The following is a 23489-nucleotide window of genomic DNA, read 5'->3' on the forward strand; positions in this document are numbered from 1 at the left end:
TTTAAATTTTTAACCCCTAATCTGCCGACCGCCACCTACGTTATACTTATGTACCCCTAATCTGCTGCCCCTAACCCCGCCGACCCCTGTTTTACATTTATTAACCCCTAACCTGCCCCCCACAACGTCGCCGCCAGCTACTTAAAATAATTAACCCCTAATCTTCCGACCGCAAAGCGCCGCCACCTACGTTATACTTATGTACCCCTAATCTGCTGCCCCTAACCCCGCCGACCCCTATATTATATTTATTAACCCCTAATCTGCCCCCCTCAACGTCGCCGACACCTGCCTACACTTATTAACCCCTAATCTGCCGAGCGGACCTGAGCGCTACTATAATAAAGTTATTAACCCCTAACCCGCCTCACTAACCCTATCATAAATAGTATTAACCCCTAATCTGCCCTCCCTAACATCGCCGACACCTAACTTCAATTATTAACCCCTAATCTGACGACCGGAGCTCACCGCTATTCTAATAAATTGATTAACCCCTAAAGCTAAGTCTAACCCTAACACTAACACCCCCCTAACTTAAATATAATTTACATCTAACGAAATAAATTAACTCTTATTAAATAACTTATTCCTATTTAAAGCTAAATACTTACCTGTAAAATAAATCCTAATATAGCTACAATATAAATTATAATTATATTATAGCTATTTTAGGATTAATATTTATTTTACAGGCAACTTTGTAATTATTTTAACCAGGTACAATAGCTATTAAATAGTTAAGAACTATTTAATAGTTACCTAGTTAAAATAATAACAAATTTACCTGTAAAATAAATCCTAACCTAAGATATAATTAAACCTAACACTACCCTATCAATAAATTAATTAAATAAACTACCTACAATTACCTACAATTAACCTAACACTACACTATCAATAAATTAATTAAACACAATTGCTACAAATAAATACAATTAAATAAACTAGCTAAAGTACAAAAAATAAAAAAGAACTAAGTTACAAAAAATAATAAAATATTTACAAACATAAGAAAAATATTACAACAATTTTAAACTAATTACACCTACTCTAAGCCCCCTAATAAAATAACAAAGCCCCCCAAAATAAAAAATTCCCTACCCTATTCTAAATTAAAAAAGTTACAAGCTCTTTTACCTTACCAGCCCTGAACAGGGCCCTTTGCAGGGCATGCCCCAAGGATTTCAGCTCTTTTGCCTGTAAAAAAAAACATACAATACCCCCCCCCCAACATTACAACCCACCACCCACATACCCCTAATCTAACCCAAACCCGCCTTAAATAAACCTAACACTAAGCCCCTGAAGATCTTCCTACCTTGTCTTCACCATACCAGGTTCACCGATCCGTCCTGGCTCCAACATCTTCATCCAACCCAAGCGGGGGTTGGCGATCCATCATCCGGTGCTGAAGAGGTCCAGAAGAGGCTCCAAAGTCTTCCTCCTATCCGGCAAGAAGAGGACATCCGGACCGGCAAACATCTTCTCCAAGCGGCATCTTCAATCTTCTTCCATCCGGTGCGGAGCGGGTCCATCTTGAAGCAGGCGACGCGGATCCATCCTCTTCTTCCGTTGTCTCCCGACGAATGACGGTTCCTTTAAGGGACGTCATCCAAGATGGCGTCCCTCGAATTCCGAGTGGCTGATAGGATTCTATCAGCCAATCGGAATTAAGGTAGGAATTTTCTGATTGGCTGATGGAATCAGCCAATCAGAATCAAGTTCAATCCGATTGGCTGATCCAATCAGCCAATCAGATTGAGCTTGCATTCTATTGGCTGATCGGAACAGCCAATAGAATGCGAGCTCAATCCGATTGGCTGATAGAATCCTATCAGCCAATCGGAATTCGAGGGACGCCATCTTGGATGACGTCCCTTAAAGGAACCGTCATTCGTCAGGAGACAACGGAAGAAGAGGATGGATCCGCGTCGCCTGCTTCAAGATGGACCCGCTCCGCACCGGATGGAAGAAGATTGAAGATGCCGCTTGGAGAAGATGTTTGCCGGTCCGGATGTCCTCTTCTTGCCGGATAGGAGGAAGACTTTGGAGCCTCTTCTGGACCTCTTCAGCACCGGATGATGGATCGCCAACCCCCGCTTGGGTTGGATGAAGATGTTGGAGCCAGGACGGATCGGTGAACCTGGTATGGTGAAGACAAGGTAGGAAGATCTTCAGGGGCTTAGTGTTAGGTTTATTTAAGGGGGGTTTGGGTTAGATTAGGGGTATGTGGGTGGTGGGTTGTAATGTTGGGGGGGGGTATTGTATGTTTTTTTTTACAGGCAAAAGAGCTGAAATCCTTGGGGCATGCCCCGCAAAGGGCCCTGTTCAGGGCTGGTAAGGTAAAAGAGCTTGTAACTTTTTTAATTTAGAATAGGGTAGGGAATTTTTTATTTTGGGGGGCTTTGTTATTTTATTAGGGGGCTTAGAGTAGGTGTAATTAGTTTAAAATTGTTGTAATATTTTTCTTATGTTTGTAAATATTTTATTATTTTTTGTAACTTAGTTCTTTTTTATTTTTTGTACTTTAGCTAGTTTATTTAATTGTATTTATTTGTAGCAATTGTGTTTAATTAATTTATTGATAGTGTAGTGTTAGGTTAATTGTAGGTAATTGTAGGTAGTTTATTTAATTAATTTATTGATAGGGTAGTGTTAGGTTTAATTATATCTTAGGTTAGGATTTATTTTACAGGTAAATTTGTTATTATTTTAACTAGGTAACTATTAAATAGTTCTTAACTATTTAATAGCTATTGTACCTGGTTAAAATAATTACAAAGTTGCCTGTAAAATAAATATTAATCCTAAAATAGCTATAATATAATTATAATTTATATTGTAGCTATATTAGGATTTATTTTACAGGTAAGTATTTAGCTTTAAATAGGAATAAGTTATTTAATAAGAGTTGATTTATTTCGTTAGATGTAAATTATATTTAAGTTAGGGGGGTGTTAGTGTTAGGGTTAGACTTAGCTTTAGGGGTTAATACATTTACTATAGTAGCGGTGAGGTCCGCTCGGCAGATTAGGGGTTAATAATTGAAGGTAGGTGTCGGCGATGTTAGGGAGGGCAGATTAGGGGTTAATACTATTTATGATAGGGTTAGTGAGGCGGATTAGGGGTTAATAACTTTATTATAGTAGCGCTCAGGTCCGCTCGGCAGATTAGGAGTTAATAAGTGTAGGCAGGTGTCGGCGACGTTGTGGGGGGCAGATTAGGGGTTAATAAATATAATATAGGGGTCGGCGGTGTTAGGGGCAGCAGATTAGGGGTACATAGGGATAACGTAGGTTGCGGCGGTTTACGGAGCGGCAGATTAGGGGTTAAAAAAATATGCAGGGGTCAGCTATAGCGGGGGCGGCAGATTAGGAATTAATAAGTGTAAGGCTAGGGGTGTTTAGACTCGGGGTACATGTTAGAGTGTTAGGTGCAGACGTAGGAAGTGTTTCCCCATAGAAAACAATGGGGCTGCGTTAGGAGCTGAACGCTGCTTTTTTGCAGGTGTTAGGTTTTTTTTCAGCTCAAACAGCCCCATTGTTTCCTATGGGAGAATCGTGCACGAGCACGTTTTTGAGGCCGGCCGCGTCCGTAAGCAACTCTGGTATCGAGAGTTGCATTTGCGGTAAAAATGCTCTACGCTCCTTTTTTGGAGCCTAACGCAGCATTTGTTTAAACTCTCGATACCAGAGTTAAATTTATGGTGCGGCCAGAAAAAAGCCCGCGGAGCGTTAACAGCCCTTTTACCGCCGAACTCCAAATCTAGGCCTATATTTTTTATTCTGAGTATCATTTGTTTATGTGATTATTTTGCTTATGTGACTAATTTTGTTCATTTTTTTCTATTAAACTTGGGCACAAGTCAGTTTTCATTTTATAAATTAAAGTATATATACTTTACCCCAGGAGTTAAGCTTTATTAGAACACTTTATGGGTTTAAGTATTTATGTAATGCAGGTTGCTTGCATACAACATACATAACTAATCATTAACATCAGCAATGCATTACTGTGAACAAGCTTGTGAATGGTTGCTGCAAACATATGCCTCTTGTCTTTGGCTCACTAGATGTTTTCAGCTAGATCCAAGAAGTGCATTGCTGCTCTGGATCTGACTTTATGTGTTTAACCCATTCAAAGTTATATGCAAAAAAAACTGTGCAATCATAAAATGCTCTAACACACAAGAACACTATGGTGTTTACTTTTATATCCCAATATAAACCAATGTAACTGAAACAATTAGACAATCATTGAAAAGATGAAAACAAAAAGTATACAAAGCACAGACAAGGTCTTCTTAAAAAATAACAATGACCATTAACTTTTTAGTTCTAATGTTATGCTTCTTTATAAAGGAATAACACTTAAGAGACAGTTAACATTTTGTACTATGTTACATAATGCTGTACTAGGTGCAGAATTATATAACAGAAGGATAGCTTTTTGTTTGAATCTTTTTCTAAATACATAATTTTACAGCTAAAACTATAATGACCTCTTAAGTGATGTCATCCTCTTTAGCACGCTAGCACTAGCGTGTCACAGGCTCACTGTCTAATCACAGCAAGCACAATTGCACCATAAAACTGCATGTAGCGCTCTCCCACACTAGGTAAAGCAGTCGTCTGCTTTACCTAGCACGGGAGCACGCTACATGTAGTTGAATGGCGTGATCATGCTTGCCGCAATTAGACAGTGAGCCTGTGACACGCTAGTTAAAAAAAACTGGCGCGCTGAAGAGGATGACTTTGCATTTGAGGCAAGTATAGTTTTAGCTGCAAAATGAACATCGTGCTGAATGTTTACGGCCCCTTTTAAAGGGACACTAAAGTCAAAATGGAACTTCTATGATTCAGATAGAGTGTGTAAGAAAAGGAAAGAAAACCCCCCATAAAATTTGCTTTGTATCCTTGGTACCCTTTGTTGAAGAATAAACCTAGGTAGGCTCAGAAGCATGCATGTGTGTTCATAACAAACACTAGTGCTGCAGACTTCTAATGTACAGCATTGTTGCAAACACTGCTGCCAGTGTGCTTAATACACATGCCTGATCCCCAGAGCCTATAAGCTTACCTAGGTTTACTCTTCAACAAAGGATACCAAGAGAATGAAGAATACTTGATAAGAGAGCATGTAATTTTAAAAACATTTCCAATTTATTTCTATCAATCATGAAAATGTAATTTTGACTTTAGTGTCTCTAATATATAATATTAAAGAAAATACTGAAAATGTCACCTGTTTTTGGCCACAAAGCGTTGACAGCTATTTCACCTTTAAATTCCTCTGCCATTCCCAGAACACACATGGACATTCCATACTTAGCAATAGTGTAGGCTGAAATAAAGGAAACAGATCTGTCTAACATGAGCTGCTACGGTTTGACACCCTTTGCATTTTATCTTTACAGATATGGTGGTTTTCTGATTATTATCATCTGTTTAATTAAAAGGTGGCGGGGGGGGGGGGGGAAGCTGTAACCTACAAAAACCAGAAGGGCATAGTACTGGGGTAACATAAGTTGAACAGCACATCATACTATTGTGCAAAACTGCATCAAAAGTTTTGAGATTAAAGCAAAAGAAACCAGTTAAGTAAAAAGAAAGTTTGGGCTAAAATTAGAAAAAAAGAATACACCTGAAGACCAGGTGGTCAATGGTAGAGAATTTTAACATTTATTAAAAAATTTGTCTTTTAGAAATTGCTTTTGTACAAACCTAACACACACGGTCAGATTAAAATACTACATTTTGCAAAAGTAAGAGACAATGAATTGTTTGTATAGAACTCTGGGTAAGATATGCAAATTAGATATACAATATCACATGCTTTTTGCTTCTGGTACCATGCTCAACAATAGTGATCCCCTTAGTTTATTAATTCTCATCAACAGAAGATAGGTTTGATTTGCTGCTTGATTAGGCTTATTTCTACTAAGGGGGAATAATATTATTATATATATATACATATATATACATATATATATATATACATATATATACATATATATATATATATATATATATATATATATATATATATATATATATATATATATATACACACATACATACACATATATATATATATATATATATATACATATATATATATATATATATATATACACACACATACATATAGTGTTTCACAGGATAAATACACCTCCCACCTAACTCATACCTCAGTTTAACGTATAGCCAAGTTAGTGAGGGGTAAAAGGATTACAAAGCAGAAAAAAAGAGGAATAGGATAAATAAAGTGCTTTATATATAAAAAAAATCATAACCACAAAAAAATTGGGTGGGCCTCATGGACTCTTGAAAGATAATGAATTTATCAGGCAAGTTCTTAAATAAATGATGTTCTCTTTCATGTAAGTGGCAAGAGTCCATGAGCTAGTGACGTATGGGATATAATACCTAAGATGTGGGAGTCTACGAGTCACTAGAGAGGGAGGGATAAAACAAAAAAACAGCCATTTTCACCGAGAAATTAAATCCAAAAACAATATTTAAGTTTTCGTAAAAAATTTCAAAATAATTCAAATTAGAGGCACTAGAATCGCTGAGGTGGAGACTGTCCCGCCTCCAAATAGGCTTTGTGAATTAAAAGCTTCAAACAAGACACCAAAGAAATGGCAGAGGCTTTCTTGCCTTTTCTGGAACCAGAAAAACATAATTTATGCTTACCTGATAAATTCCTTTCTTCTGTTGTGTGATCAGTCCACGGGTCATCATTACTTCTGGGATATAACTCCTCCCCAACAGGAAATGCAAGAGGATTCACCCAGCAGAGCTGCATATAGCTCCTCCCCTCTACGTCACTCCCAGTCATTCGACCAAGAATCAACGAGAAAGGAGAAACCAAGGGTGAAGTGGTGACTGGAGTATAATTTAAAAGATATTTACCTGCCTTAAAAAACAGGGCGGGCCGTGGACTGATCACACAACAGAAGAAAGGAATTTATCAGGTAAGCATAAATTATGTTTTCTTCTGTTATGTGTGATCAGTCCACGGGTCATCATTACTTCTGGGATACCAATACCAAAGCAAAAGTACACGGATGACGGGAGGGATAGGCAGGCTCATTATACAGCAGGAACCACTGCCTGAAGAACCTTTCTCCCAAAAATAGCCTCCGAAGAAGCAAAAGTGTCAAATTTGTAAAATTTGGAAAAAGTATGAAGCGAAGACCAAGTTGCAGCCTTGCAAATCTGTTCAACAGAGGCCTCATTCTTAAAGGCCCAAGTGGAAGCCACAGCTCTAGTAGAATGAGCTGTAATTCTTTCAGGAGGCTGCTGTCCAGCAGTCTCATAGGCTAAACGAATTATGCTACGAAGCCAGAAGGAGAGAGAGGTAGCCGAAGCCTTATGACCTCTCCTCTGACCAGAGTACACGACAAACAGGGAAGACGTTTGTCGAAAATCCTTAGTTGCCTGCAAGTAGAACTTGAGGGCACGAACTACATCCAGATTGTGTAGAAGACGTTCCTTCTTTGAAGAAGGATTCGGGCACAGGGAAGGTACCACGATCTCTTGATTGATGTTCCTGTTAGAGACTACCTTAGGTAAGAACCCAGGTTTTGTACGCAGAACTACCTTATCTGAATGAAAAATCAAATAAGGAGAATCACAATGTAAAGCTGATAACTCAGAGACTCTCCGAGCCGAAGAAATAGCCATTAAAAATAACACTTTCCAAGATAACAACTTTATATCAATGGAATGAAGGGGTTCAAACGGAACTCCTTGTAGAACGTTAAGAACAAGGTTTAAACTCCATGGCGGAGCAACAGTTTTAAACACAGGCTTGATCCTAGCTAAAGCCTGACAAAAGGCCTGGACGTCTGGATTTTCTGACAGACGCCTGTGTAACAAGATGGACAGAGCTGAGATCTGTCCCTTTAATGAGCTAGCCGATAAACCCTTTTCTAAACCTTCTTGTAGAAAGGACAATATCCTAGGAATCCTAACCTTACTCCAGGAGTAACCTTTGGATTCGCACCAGTATAGGTATTTACGCCATATCTTATGGTAAATCCTTCTGGTAACAGGCTTCCTAGCCTGTATCAGGGTATCAATAACCGACTCAGAAAAACCACGTTTTGATAAAATCAAGCGTTCAATTTCCAAGCAGTCAGCTTCAGAGAAGTTAGATTTTGATGTTTGAATGGACCCTGTATCAGAAGGTCCTGTCTTAGAGGTAGAGACCAAGGCGGACAGGATGACATGTCCACTAGATCTGCATACCAAGTCCTGCGTGGCCATGCAGGCGCTATTAGAATCACTGATGCTCTCTCCTGTTTGATTTTGGCAATCAATCGAGGAAGCAGCGGGAAGGGTGGAAACACATAAGCCATCCCGAAGTTCCAAGGTGCTGTCAAAGCATCTATCAGAACCGCTCCCGGATCCCTGGATCTGGACCTGTAGCGAGGAAGTTTGGCGTTCTGGCGAGACGCCATGAGATCTATCTCTGGTTCGCCCCAACGTCGAAGTATTTGGGCAAAGACCTCCGGATGAAGTTCCCACTCCCCCGGATGAAAAGTCTGGCGACTCAAGAAATCCGCCTCCCAGTTCTCCACTCCCGGGATGTGGATTGCTGACAGGTGGCAAGAGTGAGACTCTGCCCAGCGAATTATCTTTGATACTTCCATCATTGCTAGGGAGCTTCTTGTCCCTCCTTGATGGTTGATGTAAGCTACAGTCGTGATGTTGTCCGACTGAAACCTGATGAACCCCCGAGTTTTTAACTGGGGCCAAGCCAGAAGGGCATTGAGAACTGCTCTCAATTCCAGAATGTTTATTGGCAGGAGACTTTCCTCCTGATTCCATTGTCCCTGAGCCTTCAGAGAATTCCAGACAGCGCCCCAACCTAGTAGGCTGGCGTCTGTTGTTACAATTGTCCAGTCCGGCCTGCTGAATGGCATCCCCCTGGACAGATGTGGCCGAGAAAGCCACCATAGAAGAGAGTTTCTGGTCTCTTGATCCAGATTCAGAGTAGGGGACAAGTCTGAGTAATCCCCATTCCACTGACTCAGCATGCACAATTGCAGCGGTCTGAGATGTAGACGTGCAAAGGGTACTATGTCCATTGCTGCTACCATTAAGCCGATCACCTCCATGCATTGAGCTACTGACGGGAGTTGAATGGAATGAAGGACACGGCATGCATTTAGAAGCTTTGTTAATCTGTCTTCTGTCAGATAAATCTTCATTTCTACAGAATCTATAAGAGTCCCCAAGAATGGAACGCTTGTGAGAGGAAAGAGAGAACTCTTCTTTTCGTTCACTTTCCATCCATGCGACCTTAGAAATGCCAGAACTAACTCTGTATGAGACTTGGCAGTTTGAAAGCTTGAAGCTTGTATCAGAATGTCGTCTAGGTACGGAGCTACCGAAATTCCTCGCGGTCTTAGTACCGCCAAAAGGGCACCCAGAACCTTTGTGAAGATTCTTGGAGCCGTAGCCAATCCGAATGGGAGAGCTACAAACTGGTAATGCCTGTCTAAAAAGGCAAACCTTAGATACCGGTAATGATCTTTGTGAATCGGTATGTGAAGGTAAGCATCCTTTAAATCCACTGTGGTCATGTACTGACCCTTTTGGATCATGGGTAAGATTGTCCGAATAGTTTCCATTTTGAACGATGGAACTCTTAGGAATTTGTTTAGGATCTTTAAATCCAAGATTGGCCTGAAAGTTCCCTCTTTTTTGGGAACCACAAACAGGTTTGAGTAAAACCCTTGTCCTTGTTCCGACCGCGGAACCGGATGGATCACTCCCATTAATAACAGATCTTGTACACAGCGTAGAAACGCTTCTTTCTTTATCTGGTTTGTTGACAACCTTGACAGATGAAATCTCCCTCTTGGGGGAGAGAATTTGAAGTCTAGAAGGTATCCCTGAGATATGATCTCTAGCGCCCAGGGATCCTGAACATCTCTTGCCCAAGCCTGGGCGAAGAGAGAGAGTCTGCCCCCCACTAGATCCGGTCCCGGATCGGGGGCCCTCGGTTCATGCTGTCTTTGGGGCAGCAGCAGGTTTCCTGGCCTGCTTGCCCTTGTTCCAGGACTGGTTAGGTTTCCAGCCTTGTCTGTAACGAGCAACAGCTCCTTCCTGTTTTGATGCAGTGGAAGTTGGTGCTGCTCCTGCTTTGAAATTCCGAAAGGGACGAAAATTAGACTGTCTAGCCTTAGCTTTGGCTTTGTCTTGAGGCAGGGCGTGGCCCTTACCTCCTGTAATGTCAGCGATAATTTCTTTCAAACCGGGCCCAAATAAAGTTTGCCCCTTGAAAGGTATATTAAGTAATTTGGACTTAGAAGTTACATCAGCTGACCAGGATTTTAGCCACAGCGCCCTACGTGCCTGAATGGCGAATCCTGAGTTCTTAGCCGTAAGTTTGGTTAAATGTACTACGGCCTCTGAAATGAATGAATTAGCTAGTTTAAGGACTCTAAGCCTGTCCGTAATGTCGTCCAGCGTAGCTGAACTAAGGTTCTCTTCCAGAGACTCAATCCAAAATGCTGCCGCAGCCGTAATCGGCGCGATGCATGCAAGGGGTTGCAATATAAAACCTTGTTGAACAAACATTTTCTTAAGGTAACCCTCTAATTTTTTATCCATTGGATCTGAAAAGGCACAGCTATCCTCCACCGGGATAGTGGTACGCTTAGCTAAAGTAGAAACTGCTCCCTCCACCTTAGGAACCGTTTGCCATAAGTCCCGTGTGGTGGCGTCTATTGGAAACATCTTTCTAAATATTGGAGGGGGTGAGAACGGCACACCGGGTCTATCCCACTCCTTAGTAACAATTTCAGTTAGTCTCTTAGGTATAGGAAAAACGTCAGTACTCGCCGGTACCGCAAAGTATTTATCCAACCTACACAATTTCTCTGGTATTGCAACAGTGTTACAATCATTAAGAGCCGCTAAAACCTCCCCTAGTAATACACGGAGGTTCTCCAATTTAAATTTAAAATTTGAAATATCTGAATCCAATCTGTTTGGATCAGAACCGTCACCCACAGAATGAAGCTCTCCGTCCTCATGCTCTGCAAGCTGTGACGCAGTATCAGACATGGCCCTAGTATTATCAGCGCACTCTGTTCTCACCCCAGAGTGATCACGCTTGCCTCTTAGTTCTGGTAATTTAGCCAAAACTTCAGTCATAACAGTAGCCATATCTTGTAATGTTATCTGTAATGGCCGCCCAGATGTACTAGGCGCCACAATATCACGCACCTCCCGGGCGGGAGATGCAGGTACTGACACGTGAGGCGAGTTAGTCGGCATAACTCTCCCCTCGCTGTTTGGTGAAATTTGTTCAATTTGTACAGATTGGCTTTTATTTAAAGTAGCATCAATACAGTTAGTACATAAATTTCTATTGGGCTCCACCTTGGCATTGGAACAAATGACACAGGTATCTTCCTCTGAATCAGACATGTTTAACACACTAGCAATAAACTTGCAACTTGGTTACAATCTTATTTAACAAAAACGTACTGTGCCTCAAAGAAGCACTAAACGATTAAATGACAGTTGAAATAATGAACTGAAAAACAGTTATAGCATCAATCCTTAAAAACAACACAACTTTTAGCAAAGGTTTGTTCCCATTAGTAAAGTAACAATAATTAAATTTGAAACATAAAATTTACAGAGCAACGTTTTTTAATCACAGTCAATATATAAGTCTCACAGCTCTGCTGAGAGAATCTACCTCCCTCCAAAGAAGTTTGAAGACCCCTGAGTTCTGTTAGAGATGAACCGGATCATGCAGGAAATACAAGAGTAACTGACTGGAAATTTTGATGCGTAGCAAAGAGCGCCAAAAACGGCCCCTCCCCCTCACACACAGCAGTGAGAGAGAAACGAAACTGTCACAATTAAAACAAGCAACTGCCAAGTGGAAAAATAATGCCCAAACATTTATTCACTCAGTACCTCAGAAAATGCAAACGATTCTACATTCCAGCAAAAACGTTTAACATAATAAATACCTATTAAAAGGTTTAATGTACTTTTAACAGAGTAATTCCAGTGAAATACCATCCCCAGAATACTGAAGTGTAGAGTATACATACATGTCATTATAACGGTATGGCAGGATTTTCTCATCAATTCCATTCAGAAAATAAAAACTGCTACATACCTTAATGCAGATTCATCTGCCCGCTGTCCCCTGATCTGAAGCTTTTACCTCCCTCAGATGGCCGAGAAACAGCAATATGATCTTAACGACTCCGGTTAAAATCATAGTAAAAACTCTGGTAGATTCTTCTTCAAACTCTGCCAGAGAGGCAATAACACGCTCCGGTGCTATTGTAAAATAACAAACTTTTGATTGAAGTTATAAAAACTAAGTATAATCACCATAGTCCTCTCACACATCCTATCTAGTCGTTGGGTGCAAGAGAATGACTGGGAGTGACGTAGAGGGGAGGAGCTATATGCAGCTCTGCTGGGTGAATCCTCTTGCATTTCCTGTTGGGGAGGAGTTATATCCCAGAAGTAATGATGACCCGTGGACTGATCACACATAACAGAAGAAAAAAAATAACAAATAGACTAGAAGTCTTTCTGAAATTTTTAGTAGCCTCAACATATTATTGCAAAGCTCTTACCACATCCAAAGAATGTAAAGACCTTTCAAGAGAATTCTTAGGATTAGGACACAAGGAAGGAACAATCATTTCCCTATTGATGTAGTTAGAATTCACAACCTTAGGAAAAAATTTAAACAAAGTCCGCAAAACAGCTTTATCTTGATGGAAAATCAGGAGACTTGCAAGAGAGAGCAGACAATTCAGAAACTCTTCTAGCAGAAGAGATAGCCAAAATAAATAAAACTTTCCAAGAAAGTAGTTTAATATCCAAAGAATGCATAGGCTCAAAAGGAGGAGCCTGCAAAATCTTTAAAACCAAATTGAGACTCCAAGGAGAAATTGATTTAATAACAGACTTGATAAGAATCAAAGCCTGAACAAAACAGTAAATTTTAGGAAGCTTGGCAATCTTTCTATGAAATAAGACAGAAAAATCAGAGATGTGTCCTTTATCCAAACCATCCTGAAGAAACTGTAAAATCCTAGGAATTCTAAATGAATGCCAAGAATAATCATGAGTGGAACACCATGAAATATAGGTTTTTCCAAACCCTATGATAAATCTTCCTTGAAACAGACTTATGAACCAGTATCATAGTTCTTTAACTAAGAACTAAGCGTTCAATTGCCATGTCTTCAAATTTAGAGATTTGAGATCCTGATGGAAAACTGGGCCTTGAGACAGAAGGTCTGGTCTTATAGGAAGTGACCAAGGCTGGCAACTAGACATTTGGACAAGGTCTGCATACCAAAACCTGTGAGGCCATGATGGTGCTATCAGAAACACATAAGATTGTTCCATTATGATTTAAGCAGACTGCTAGAGCGTTCGTCAATTGCGCCTGAGGATTCCTGGACCTAGAGAGGTATCTGGGAAGTTTCTTGTTTAGAAAAACTGTTATCTATAATAAAACTTCTGTTTCCATATAAAGTGGACCTGTTCAATAAAGAAAATGTATAATTGACTTATCACAATATATTAGTTAAAACCTCTGTGAAAAATCCCAGAAAGCAAAAGTGTGGCTAAAAATGCATTAGTTAGAAAAAGCATATACCACATTCCTTTCCACTGGAATTTTCAAGGCACTAAAGACTATATTAGACTCCTTGTCCAGAATTTTGAGCAATATAGTCTGATGCTAGATGATTGTCTTTTTGTTATTAAAACAATCCGCTTTGCAAGTAAAGTTAGTAAAGAGTTACCTTTTTGATCCGGTATTTCTAATAGTTGTTATATAACGAGAGTTTATAGTCTATAGGACAGAAACCAGCTTGTGAATTATAATATTGCAACAATATGTGTATGTTCTCAAAGAAACTGGTACCAGATCCATCACGGTGGAAGATTGGCGGTATTACAAATATTACAATTATTACAATTATTACAAATATGGTCTCGATGGGCACCAGCCCAGGTCACTGGGAAAATACGTAAAGGGTAACAGTGTAGGTAATAATGGAAATCTCAGCAGACCTCTGAAAAGACCCTCTACATATAAGCTCAAAAATATATATATATCAGATAAAGTCAGAGTGGAAAATATTCATTAATGCCAATGATTGATGAGATCGAACTCAGAATTGAAGCCCTCCGGCACCTGTGTACGGAGTTTGAAAATCCAGAAGGCTTCCTGTCTGGCTAGGATCTCATCTTTGTTACCCCCTCTTGAGGGTTGCTTGATCTGTTCAATTGCCCTCCAATTGAATGTACTGACATCTCCGTCGTGTACCTCAATGAAATGCCTCGCCAAAGCCGAACAAGTTTTTTCGTTTTTGATATATCCTAGGTGTTCTCGTATCCTCGTACGGACATCTCTCGTAGTAATACCTACATATTGCCGGCGATGTTGAGTGCATTCAATGAGGTACACGACGAATTGGGTTGAGCACCTGATGCATCCTTTTGTATCAAATGCATCATTAGTTACATAAGAGTAGAATCTCTTTCCCTCTGTTATAAAGTCACACGCCTTACATCTACCACTGCTGCATTTATATGTACCATTCACAGCTAGCCATGTGGCTGATGTCTCCTTATGGGGTAAAAGGGATGGAGATAAAATATTACCTAGAGTGAGACCCCTAGAGTAAACACAATTAAAACCCTTTTCCACTGTCTTTTTTAAGGCCTTATCCCCATATAACAATGGGAAATATTTTCTTATGATATTACAAATGTCATCATATTCAGAAGAGTATTGAGTAACAAAAAGGGTTTTATTGTCACCTCTTTTATTGGGTCTACTCCTGAGGATATCGCGTCTATCCACTTTCCTCACTTCCTTAGCCACATTTTCCACCATACTGGGCTGGTACCCTCTCTCTATCAATCGGTTTACCATATGTGCACTCTCTTCCTCAAAGTCTGTTTCAGTATTACAGATAAGCCTTGTCCGCAATAACTGACCTTTGGCTATCCCTCGGAAAACATGCTTCGGGTGAGCACTCCTGCTATGCAGGAGTGTGTTACCCGAAACAGGCTTCCTATAGAGACGGGTGATGAACTTTCCTGTGTCAGTGACCCCTCTAAGGGTAACATCCAGATAGTTAATGGTTGATTTATTCCACTCAAAAGTGAAATTCACACCATTATCACTTTCATTGAGGTAGCGCACAAAGTCACCTGCCTCTGCCTCACTCGATTTCAATATCAAAAGCAAATCGTCAATAAAGAGCCTATACAGGCTAATATGTTTCCTATAGGGATTACTATCCGCATAGACAAAGCACCTTTCCAGCCAACCCATGAAGATGTTGGCGTAAGAGGGGGCAAATTTAGCCCCCATCACCGTGCCTTGTCTCTGCAGATAGTAAGTGCCCTCAAAAAGGAAGTAGTTGTGCTGCAACAAAAAGGTAGTAACCCAAAGAATATATTCCATTAGGTATTCCTCCATGTTGTAGTGCAGCTCCAAAAAATATTTGATGGCTTTTACTCCCAAATCTTGTGGAATACTGGAGTATAATGATATCACATCCACCGCCAACCAACTGTGGTCTGTGGTCCATATGAAATCATCTAGGAGCTGCAATACATGTGTCGTGTCCCTGATATAACTATGTAAGTCAAGAACAATTGGTTGGAGGATGGCGTCCAACCATTCAGACAGTGGCTCCAAAAGGGAGCCAATGCCTGAAACGATTGGGCGTCCCTTTACATCGAAAAGACATTTATGGACTTTGGGCAGGCGGTGAAACACTGGAGTGATAGGATTAACCACATATAGATATTTCAGTGTTTCACCATCCAAAATGCCATACTGCATGCCATCATCCAATAAGCTGTAAAGTTCCTTTTGAAACCTATTGGTTGGGTTACTAGTTAAAGTGACATATGTAGTAGTATCTTCTAGCTGTCTTTTAGCTTCTGAAATATATGATGTTTTATCCATAACAACCACACTTCCTCCCTTATCGGCGTTTTTTATGACGATTGATTCATTACTTTTGAGGTTGTTTAATGCCAATTTTTCTTTTACAGTCAAATTATGACTTCTGACTTTGTTTGACTGGTGTAGACTAGTGAGATCATCAACCACACATTTATGAAATAACTCAAGTGCTTTCCCTCGACTCTGTATGGGATAAAAGGTTGTCTGTTTTTTTTAAATCTGGGAAAATTAATCAGATTTGGACTTTCACCATTGTCAGTATCTTGCAAAAGACTTTCCAAAGTGATAATGTCACATGTCTCTGAAAAATCCCTGTTCTCTCTATTGCTACTTGTTACATTATATACTTCATCTATTTGTTCTGTCATGATTTCATTTGTGTCTGCACCTGTAGAGAAATGTTTGTCCAGGGTCAATTTTCTAATAAATTTGTTTAGGTCAATAATGGTGTTAAACAAGTTGAAATTATTATTGGGACAAAATCCCAATCCATAATTCAAAACATTGTGTTCTGCTTTTGTAAGCTCATGTGTTGATAGATTAACCACACTACCTATTTTATTTTGTTGCCGTTCTTGTTCTCCCTGAGGGTATACCTGTGCTGTATCTGGGTGGGGCCCTTCCCTCCTCCTCTCGGTTGTTTTAGTGCCGACCGAAAAACCTGAGTATTATTTTTTGGGGTCGCCCCCATATTTACATTACCCTTAGTTCTAGCAACATCAGTTAGTACTACATGTGTATGTGATTTATGCACCATTTGGCTATTGGTCTTAGATTTGGCCCCCTTGGCTCCTATTCCTGTGGGGTTTTCATTTACATTCATCATACTGACCTGTGCTAGAACCTCAGGAGTGGGCAACCCTAAGGCTCCCTCACTGTCTGACCCTGAATTGTCTTCACCTGAAGGGAATTATAAGAGAGACTGAAGGTTTAGACAAGCTGAAACCAATCTCAAACGTCTCTTTTCTGTTAGGGATAGAGTCATGGACATAATCTATCTGGAAATCTAGTACCAAGATATCGTCCAAATAAGGAAATGCAGCAATACCCTGCTCTCTGATTACAGATAGAAAGGCACCTATTATTATTATTAACAGGTATTTGTAGAGCGCCAACAAATTCAGCAGAGCTAAAACGATTTAGAATATTCTTGGTGCTGTTGCAAGGCCAAACGGAAGAGCAACAAATTGATAATGCTTGTTTAGAAAAGAGAATCTCAGAAAACGATAGTGATCTGGATGAATCGGATTGTCAAGGTAATTTTCCTGTAAGTCTATTGTGGACATGAAGTGACCTTGCTGAACAAAAGACAGAATAGTCCTTATAGTCACCATCTTGAAAGTTGTGACTCTTACAAAACGATTTAAAGTTTTAAGATCCAAATTTGGTCTTAAAGATACAATGAATGGATGTGAATAAAAATAAAAAAAAACAATCCTTGTTTCTGCTGTGGAACTAAGACAATTACCCCTGAAAGTTCTAGCTTTTACTGGGTTTTTTGTTATATGGGTAAGAAAGAATCTTCCCAAAGGACGTCTTATTTTGAATCCTATTCGACACCCCTGAGAAATTATATTCTGAATACACTGATTTTGGACAGAGTCTGTCCAAACTCTTTGAAATAGCGTTAGTCTGCCCCCTAGCCAAAAAACTGGCTTGAGGGCCATACCTTCATATAGGTTTAGGGGAAGGATTTGGTTTCTTATAAGGCTTGGATTTATTCCAATTCGGACTTGGTCTCCAATTAGAGCCAGAGGCTTTAGGGGAAGGAGTGGTTTTCTGCTCTCTATTCTAACAAAAGGAACAAAAACAATTGGGAGCTTTAAAGGGACATTCTAGGCCAAAATAAACTTTCATGATTCAGATAGAGCATGTAATTTTAAACAATTTTGCTTTGTTCTCTTGGTATTCTTAGTTGAAAGCTTAACCTAGGAGGTTCATATGCTAATTTCTTAGGCCTTGAAGCCCACCTCTTTCAGATTGCATTTTAACAGTTTTTCACCACTATAGGGTGTTAGTTCACATATTTCATATAGATAATACTGTGCTTGTGCACGTGAAGTAATCTGGGAGCAGGCACTGATTGGCTAGACTGCAAGTCTGTCAAAAGAACTGAAAAAAGGGCAGTTTGCAGAGGCTTAGGTACAAGATAATCACAGAGGTTAAAAATATATTATTATAACTGTGTTGGTTATGCAAAACTGGGAAATGGGTAATAAAGGGATTATCTATCTTTTAAAACAATAACAATTCTGGTGTAGACTGTCCCTTTAAGTCTACCCTTAGATTTCTTGTCTTGGGGCAGAAAAACTCCCTTACCCCCAGTAACAGTGGAAATAGAATCCAATTGTGAACCAAAAAATTTTTTATCTTGAAAAGAGAGATAATCTAGTAGTATACACCATGTCAGCATTCTAAGATTTAAGCCATAAAGCACTTCTAGTTAGACTGGCTAAAGACATGGATTTGACATTGATCTTTATAACATTAAATATAGCATCACAAATAAAATGATTTGCATGTTGAAGTCAAACAATGTTAGATAATTCAGAATCTGAAGACAGCTGCTGTGCTAAACTGTCCAACCAACAAATAGAAGCAGCAGCAACATCAGTCACAGATATAACAGGTCTAAGAATATAGCCAGAATGTAAATATGCCCTTCTTGGATAAGATTCAAGTTTCCTATCTAAAGGATTCTTGGCTACAGGTAAAGGATACAATGTCTAAAACCTGGAAAAGGGGTTAAAAGAGGAACCAGGCGTAGACCATTCTTTAGCAATCACATTAGAAATAGCGTCAGGAATAGGAAATACTTCAGCTTACTAGCTTTATCATCAGGAGATTTAGACTCCTCAATACCCAAAGTAAACAAAACTTCCTTTAAGAGAGAACGAATATATTCTAACTTAAATAAAAAAAGATTTGTCTATATCAGTCTCTGATGTGGCATCCTCTGAATCAGAGGAGACCCTATCAGTAGAGGATACAACAATATGCTGAAGGTCAGCACTTAATTCACTAAGTTTAGTAAAATGTTGCAAAAAACGTTTACATTTATTTGAAAGCAAAATAGCAGTCATTGCCTTCTCTATAGCTCCAGCAATAAAATCTTACATTTCTGCAGTAATGCTATGTACATTTAGACTGAAATGGAATAACCGTGTGTGTATATGTACGCATAGATATATTTAACAATTTGTTAAAACAAGAGCCACATAATTGAGCTGAATAATTTAGATCAGCTTCATTACAACAAACATACTTAGCTTTGTTAAATATCTGTTTAGGCAGCTCAAATCCTATGGTAACATCAGAGGCAGGTTCAGTTTGAGATATAATTGCAAAAAAACAAAATTTGAAAAAATAAAAAATAAATTAATTCTGCAAATTTATATCCATGCTCCTATATATGATACAGTATATATAACAGGTTTGAGAGAATGGGAAACAGAACGAAAAAAATTATAACAAAAAGAAAAACTATTCATAAAATGCTGCATGAAAGCTCTCTAAGTGTTTTCTGAGAACACTAAATTAGCTGGCGTGGAGCTTATAACGGCAATTTTAGTTGGAAAAATTTTGGCAGGAATTTTTTGGCACTAAAAAAAATGGCACACAATCATGACACGTCACCCTATGACATAAATAGCATCATCACATGTGCGACATGCAAAGCTAAAGAGGATTTCTAATACACCTATCACTCTAAAAAGCAGGTAAGAATTTTGATTGTATATACAAAAAAAAAAATGTATCTAAATAAAGCCTAATGGATACTTCTATTATAGCTGCATAAAATGTGATTATCAAGATTCCATGAGACTAGCATAATACTAAGCATCCTAATTTATAAATAAATTACTATCTCCAAAAAAAAAACTGTATGTTTCACAGACTCTACCAACCTTGACAAATATTTTGCCACAAATGAAAATCGCTAAAAAAAGACCACTGAATTACTGACTCAAGGCATGTATACAAACAATATATAACAACTTTACATAAAAAGTGCCCAATCCATAGCTGAGAGTATCTTATATAATAAAAAGTATATACTTACCGTGTATTATTATTGGTTATTTGTAGAGCGCCAACAGATTCCGCAGCGCTATAAGACACCCATCCACATATAGCAGACAGCCAAACCAGTACTGAAACATATCAGCAGAGGTAATGGTAGAGGAGAATAATGTCGATCTGTAAAGGGAGGCAGCAAATGAATCCTTGCGACCGAATTTACAGAGAGCCCCAGAATAGATTTCCCATAAGCAAAAACATGGCATCATCAGGCAATACTCCCTTCACATCCCTCAGACAAACACTGTACTTAGAGAGGAACTGGGCTTCAATATGCTTAGAAGCACCTTTCACAGAAGAAAACAGAATTTATGCTTACCTGATAAATTGCTTTCTCCAACGGTGTGTCCGGTCCACGGCGTCATCCATTACTTGTGGGAAATGTCCTCCCCCACAGGGAAAGGCAAGGAGAGCACACAGCAAGAGCTGTCCATATAGCTCCCCCTCTGGCTCCGCCCCCCAGTCATTCGACCGACGGTTAGGAGAAAAAGGAGAAACCATAGGGTGCCGTGGTGACTGTAGTGTATAAAGAAATTTTTTTTCAACCTGATTAAAAAAAAACCAGTGCGGCCGTGGACCGGACACACCGTTGGAGAAAGCAATTTATAAGGTAAGCATAAATTCTGTTTTCTCCAACATTGGTGTGTCCGGTCCACAGCGTCATCCATTACTTGTGGGAACCAATACCAAAGCTTTAGGAAACGGATGAAGGGAACAAGCAAATCAGGTTACCTAAACAGAAGGCACCACGGCTTGCAAAACCTTTCTCCCAAAAACAGCCTCCGAAGAAGCAAAAATATAAAATTTGTAGAATTTGGCAAAAGTGTGCAGAGAAGACCAAGTCGCTGCCTTACATATCTGGTCAACAGAAGCCTCGTTCTTATAGGCCCATGTGGAAGCCACAGCCCTAGTAGAGTGAGCTGTGATACGGTCAGGAGGCTGCCGTCCGGTAGTCTCATAAGCCAAGCGGATAATGCTTTTCAGCCAGAAAGAGAGAGAGGTAGCAGTAGCTTTTTGACCTCTCCTCTTACCAGAGTAAACGACAAACAAGGATGAGGTTTGTCTAAAATCTTTTGTTGCTTCTAAATAGAACTTTAAAGCACGAACAACATCTAAATTGTGTAATAAACGTTCCTTCTTTGAAACTGGATTCGGACACAAAGAAGGAACAACTATTTCGTGGTTGATGTTCTCGTTGGAAACAACGTTTGGAAGAAAACCAGGCTTAGTACGCAAAACAACCTTATCTGAATGGAACACCAGATAGGGTGGATCACACTGCAAAGCAGATAAATCAGAAACTCTTCTAGCAGAAGAAATAGCAACCAAAAACAGAACTTTCCAAGATAGTAACTTAATATCTATGGAATGTAAAGGTTCAAACGGAACCCCTTGAAGAACTGAAAGAACTAAATTTAGACTCCAAGGAGGAGTCATGGGTCTGTAAACAGGCTTGATTCTAACCAAAGCCTGAACAAAAGCTTGTACATCTGGCAAAGCTGCCAGTCGTTTGTGCAACAAGACGGATAATGCAGAAATCTGTCCTTTTAGAGAACTAGCTGACAATACTTTATCCAAACCTTCTTGGAGAAAGGAGAGAATCTTTGGAATTTTAATCTTACTCCAGGAGAATCCTTTGGATTCACACCAACAGATATATTTTTTCCATATTTTATGGTAAATCCTTCTAGTCACAGGTTTTCTGGCTTGTACCAGAGTATCTATCACAGAATCCGAAAACCCACGCTTGGATAAAATCAAGCGTTCAATTTCCAAGCAGTCAGCTGCAGAGAAACTAGATTGGGATGTTCGAATGGACCTTGTACTAGAAGGTCCTGTCTCAAAGGTAGCTTCCATGGTGGAGCCGATGACATATTCACCAGGTCTGCATACCAAGTCCTTCGTGGCCACGCAGGAGCTATCAGAATCACTGAGGCCTTCTCCTGTTTGATCCTGGCTATGAGCCTGGGGAGGAGAGGAAACGGTGGAAACACATATGCTAGGTTGAACGACCAAGGCACCACTAATGCATCCACTAGAGTCTGCTTGGGATCCCTGGATCTGGACCCGTAGCAAGGAATCTTGAAGTTCTGACGGGACGCCATTAGATCCATGTCTGGAATGCCCCATAATTGGGTTAACTGAGCAAAGACCTCCGGATGGAGTTCCCACTCCCCCGGATGGAAAGTCTGACCACTCAAATAGTCCGCCTCCCAGTTGTCTACTCCTGGGATGTGAATAGCAGATAGATGGCAGGAGTGATTCTCTGCCCATTGGATTATCTTGGTTACTTCCTTCATCACTAGGGAACTCTTTGTTCCCCCCTGATGATTGATGTACGCAACAGTCGTTATGTTGTCCGACTGAAATCTTATGAACCTGGCTTTGGCCAGCTGAGGCCAAGCCAGGAGCGCATTGAATATAGCTCTTAGTTCCAAAATGTTTATCGGGAGAAGCGACTCTTCCCGCGACCATAGGCCCTGAGCTTTCAGAGAGTCCCAGACCGCGCCCCACCCCAAGAGGCTGGCGTCGGTCGTGACGATGATCCACTCCGGTCTGCGGAAACTCATTCCCCGAGACAGGTGATCCTGGGTCAACCACCAGAGAAGTGAGTCCCTGGTTACCTGGTCTACTTGAATTTGGGGAGACAAGTCTGTATAGTCCCCATTCCACTGATTGAGCATGCACAGCTGTAATGGTCTTAGATGAATTCGAGCAAAAGGAACCACATCCATTGCTGCGACCATTAGTCCTATTACTTCCATGCATTGAGCTATGGAGGGTTGAGGAATAGAGTGAAGAACTCGACAAGCTTTTAGAAGCTTTGTCTTTCTGACGTCTGTGAGAAAGATCTTCATTTCCACAGAATCTATTATTGTTCCCAGAAAAGGAACCCTTGTGGACGGTGACAGTGAACTTTTTTCTATGTTCACTTTCCACCCGTGAGATCTGAGAAAAGCAAACACAATGTCTGTATGAGCCCTCGCTTTGGAAAGAGACGACGCTTGGATTAGGATGTCGTCTAGATAAGGTGCTACAGCGATGCCCCTCGGTCTTAGGACCGCTAGAAGGGACCCTAGCAACTTTGTGAAAATTCTGGGAGCGATGGAAGAGCCACAAACTGGTAATGTTTGTCCAGAAAGGCGAACCTCAGGAACTGGTGATGAGATTTGTGGATTGGGATATGCAGATACGCATCCTTCAGATCCACGGTAGTCAAAAATTGACCCTGCTGGATTGTTGGTAAGATTGTCCGAATGGTTTCCATCTTGAAGGATGGAACTCTGAGGAACTTGTTTAATATCTTTAAATCCAGAATTGGCCTGAAAGTTCCCTCTTTTTTGGGAACCACAAACAGGTTTGAGTAAAACCCTAGACCTTGTTCCCCGGAGGGGACTGGG

General features: G+C 40.1%; 1 protein-coding gene across 2 annotated transcripts in view; it reads right to left on the reverse strand.

The window, feature by feature from the left end:
* Positions 1-23489, reverse strand: part of HSDL2 (hydroxysteroid dehydrogenase like 2) — a 223188-nt gene that overhangs the window by 93891 nt on the left and 105808 nt on the right. For both annotated transcript variants that reach the window (XM_053702684.1, XM_053702685.1), the window contains exon 7: positions 5248-5346. In XM_053702684.1, coding sequence (XP_053558659.1) covers positions 5248-5346 — 99 coding nt within the window. The remainder of the gene's footprint in view (positions 1-5247; positions 5347-23489) is intronic.

This window comes from Bombina bombina, chromosome 2 (assembly GCF_027579735.1).
Source record: "Bombina bombina isolate aBomBom1 chromosome 2, aBomBom1.pri, whole genome shotgun sequence".
NCBI lineage: Eukaryota > Metazoa > Chordata > Amphibia > Anura > Bombinatoridae > Bombina > Bombina bombina.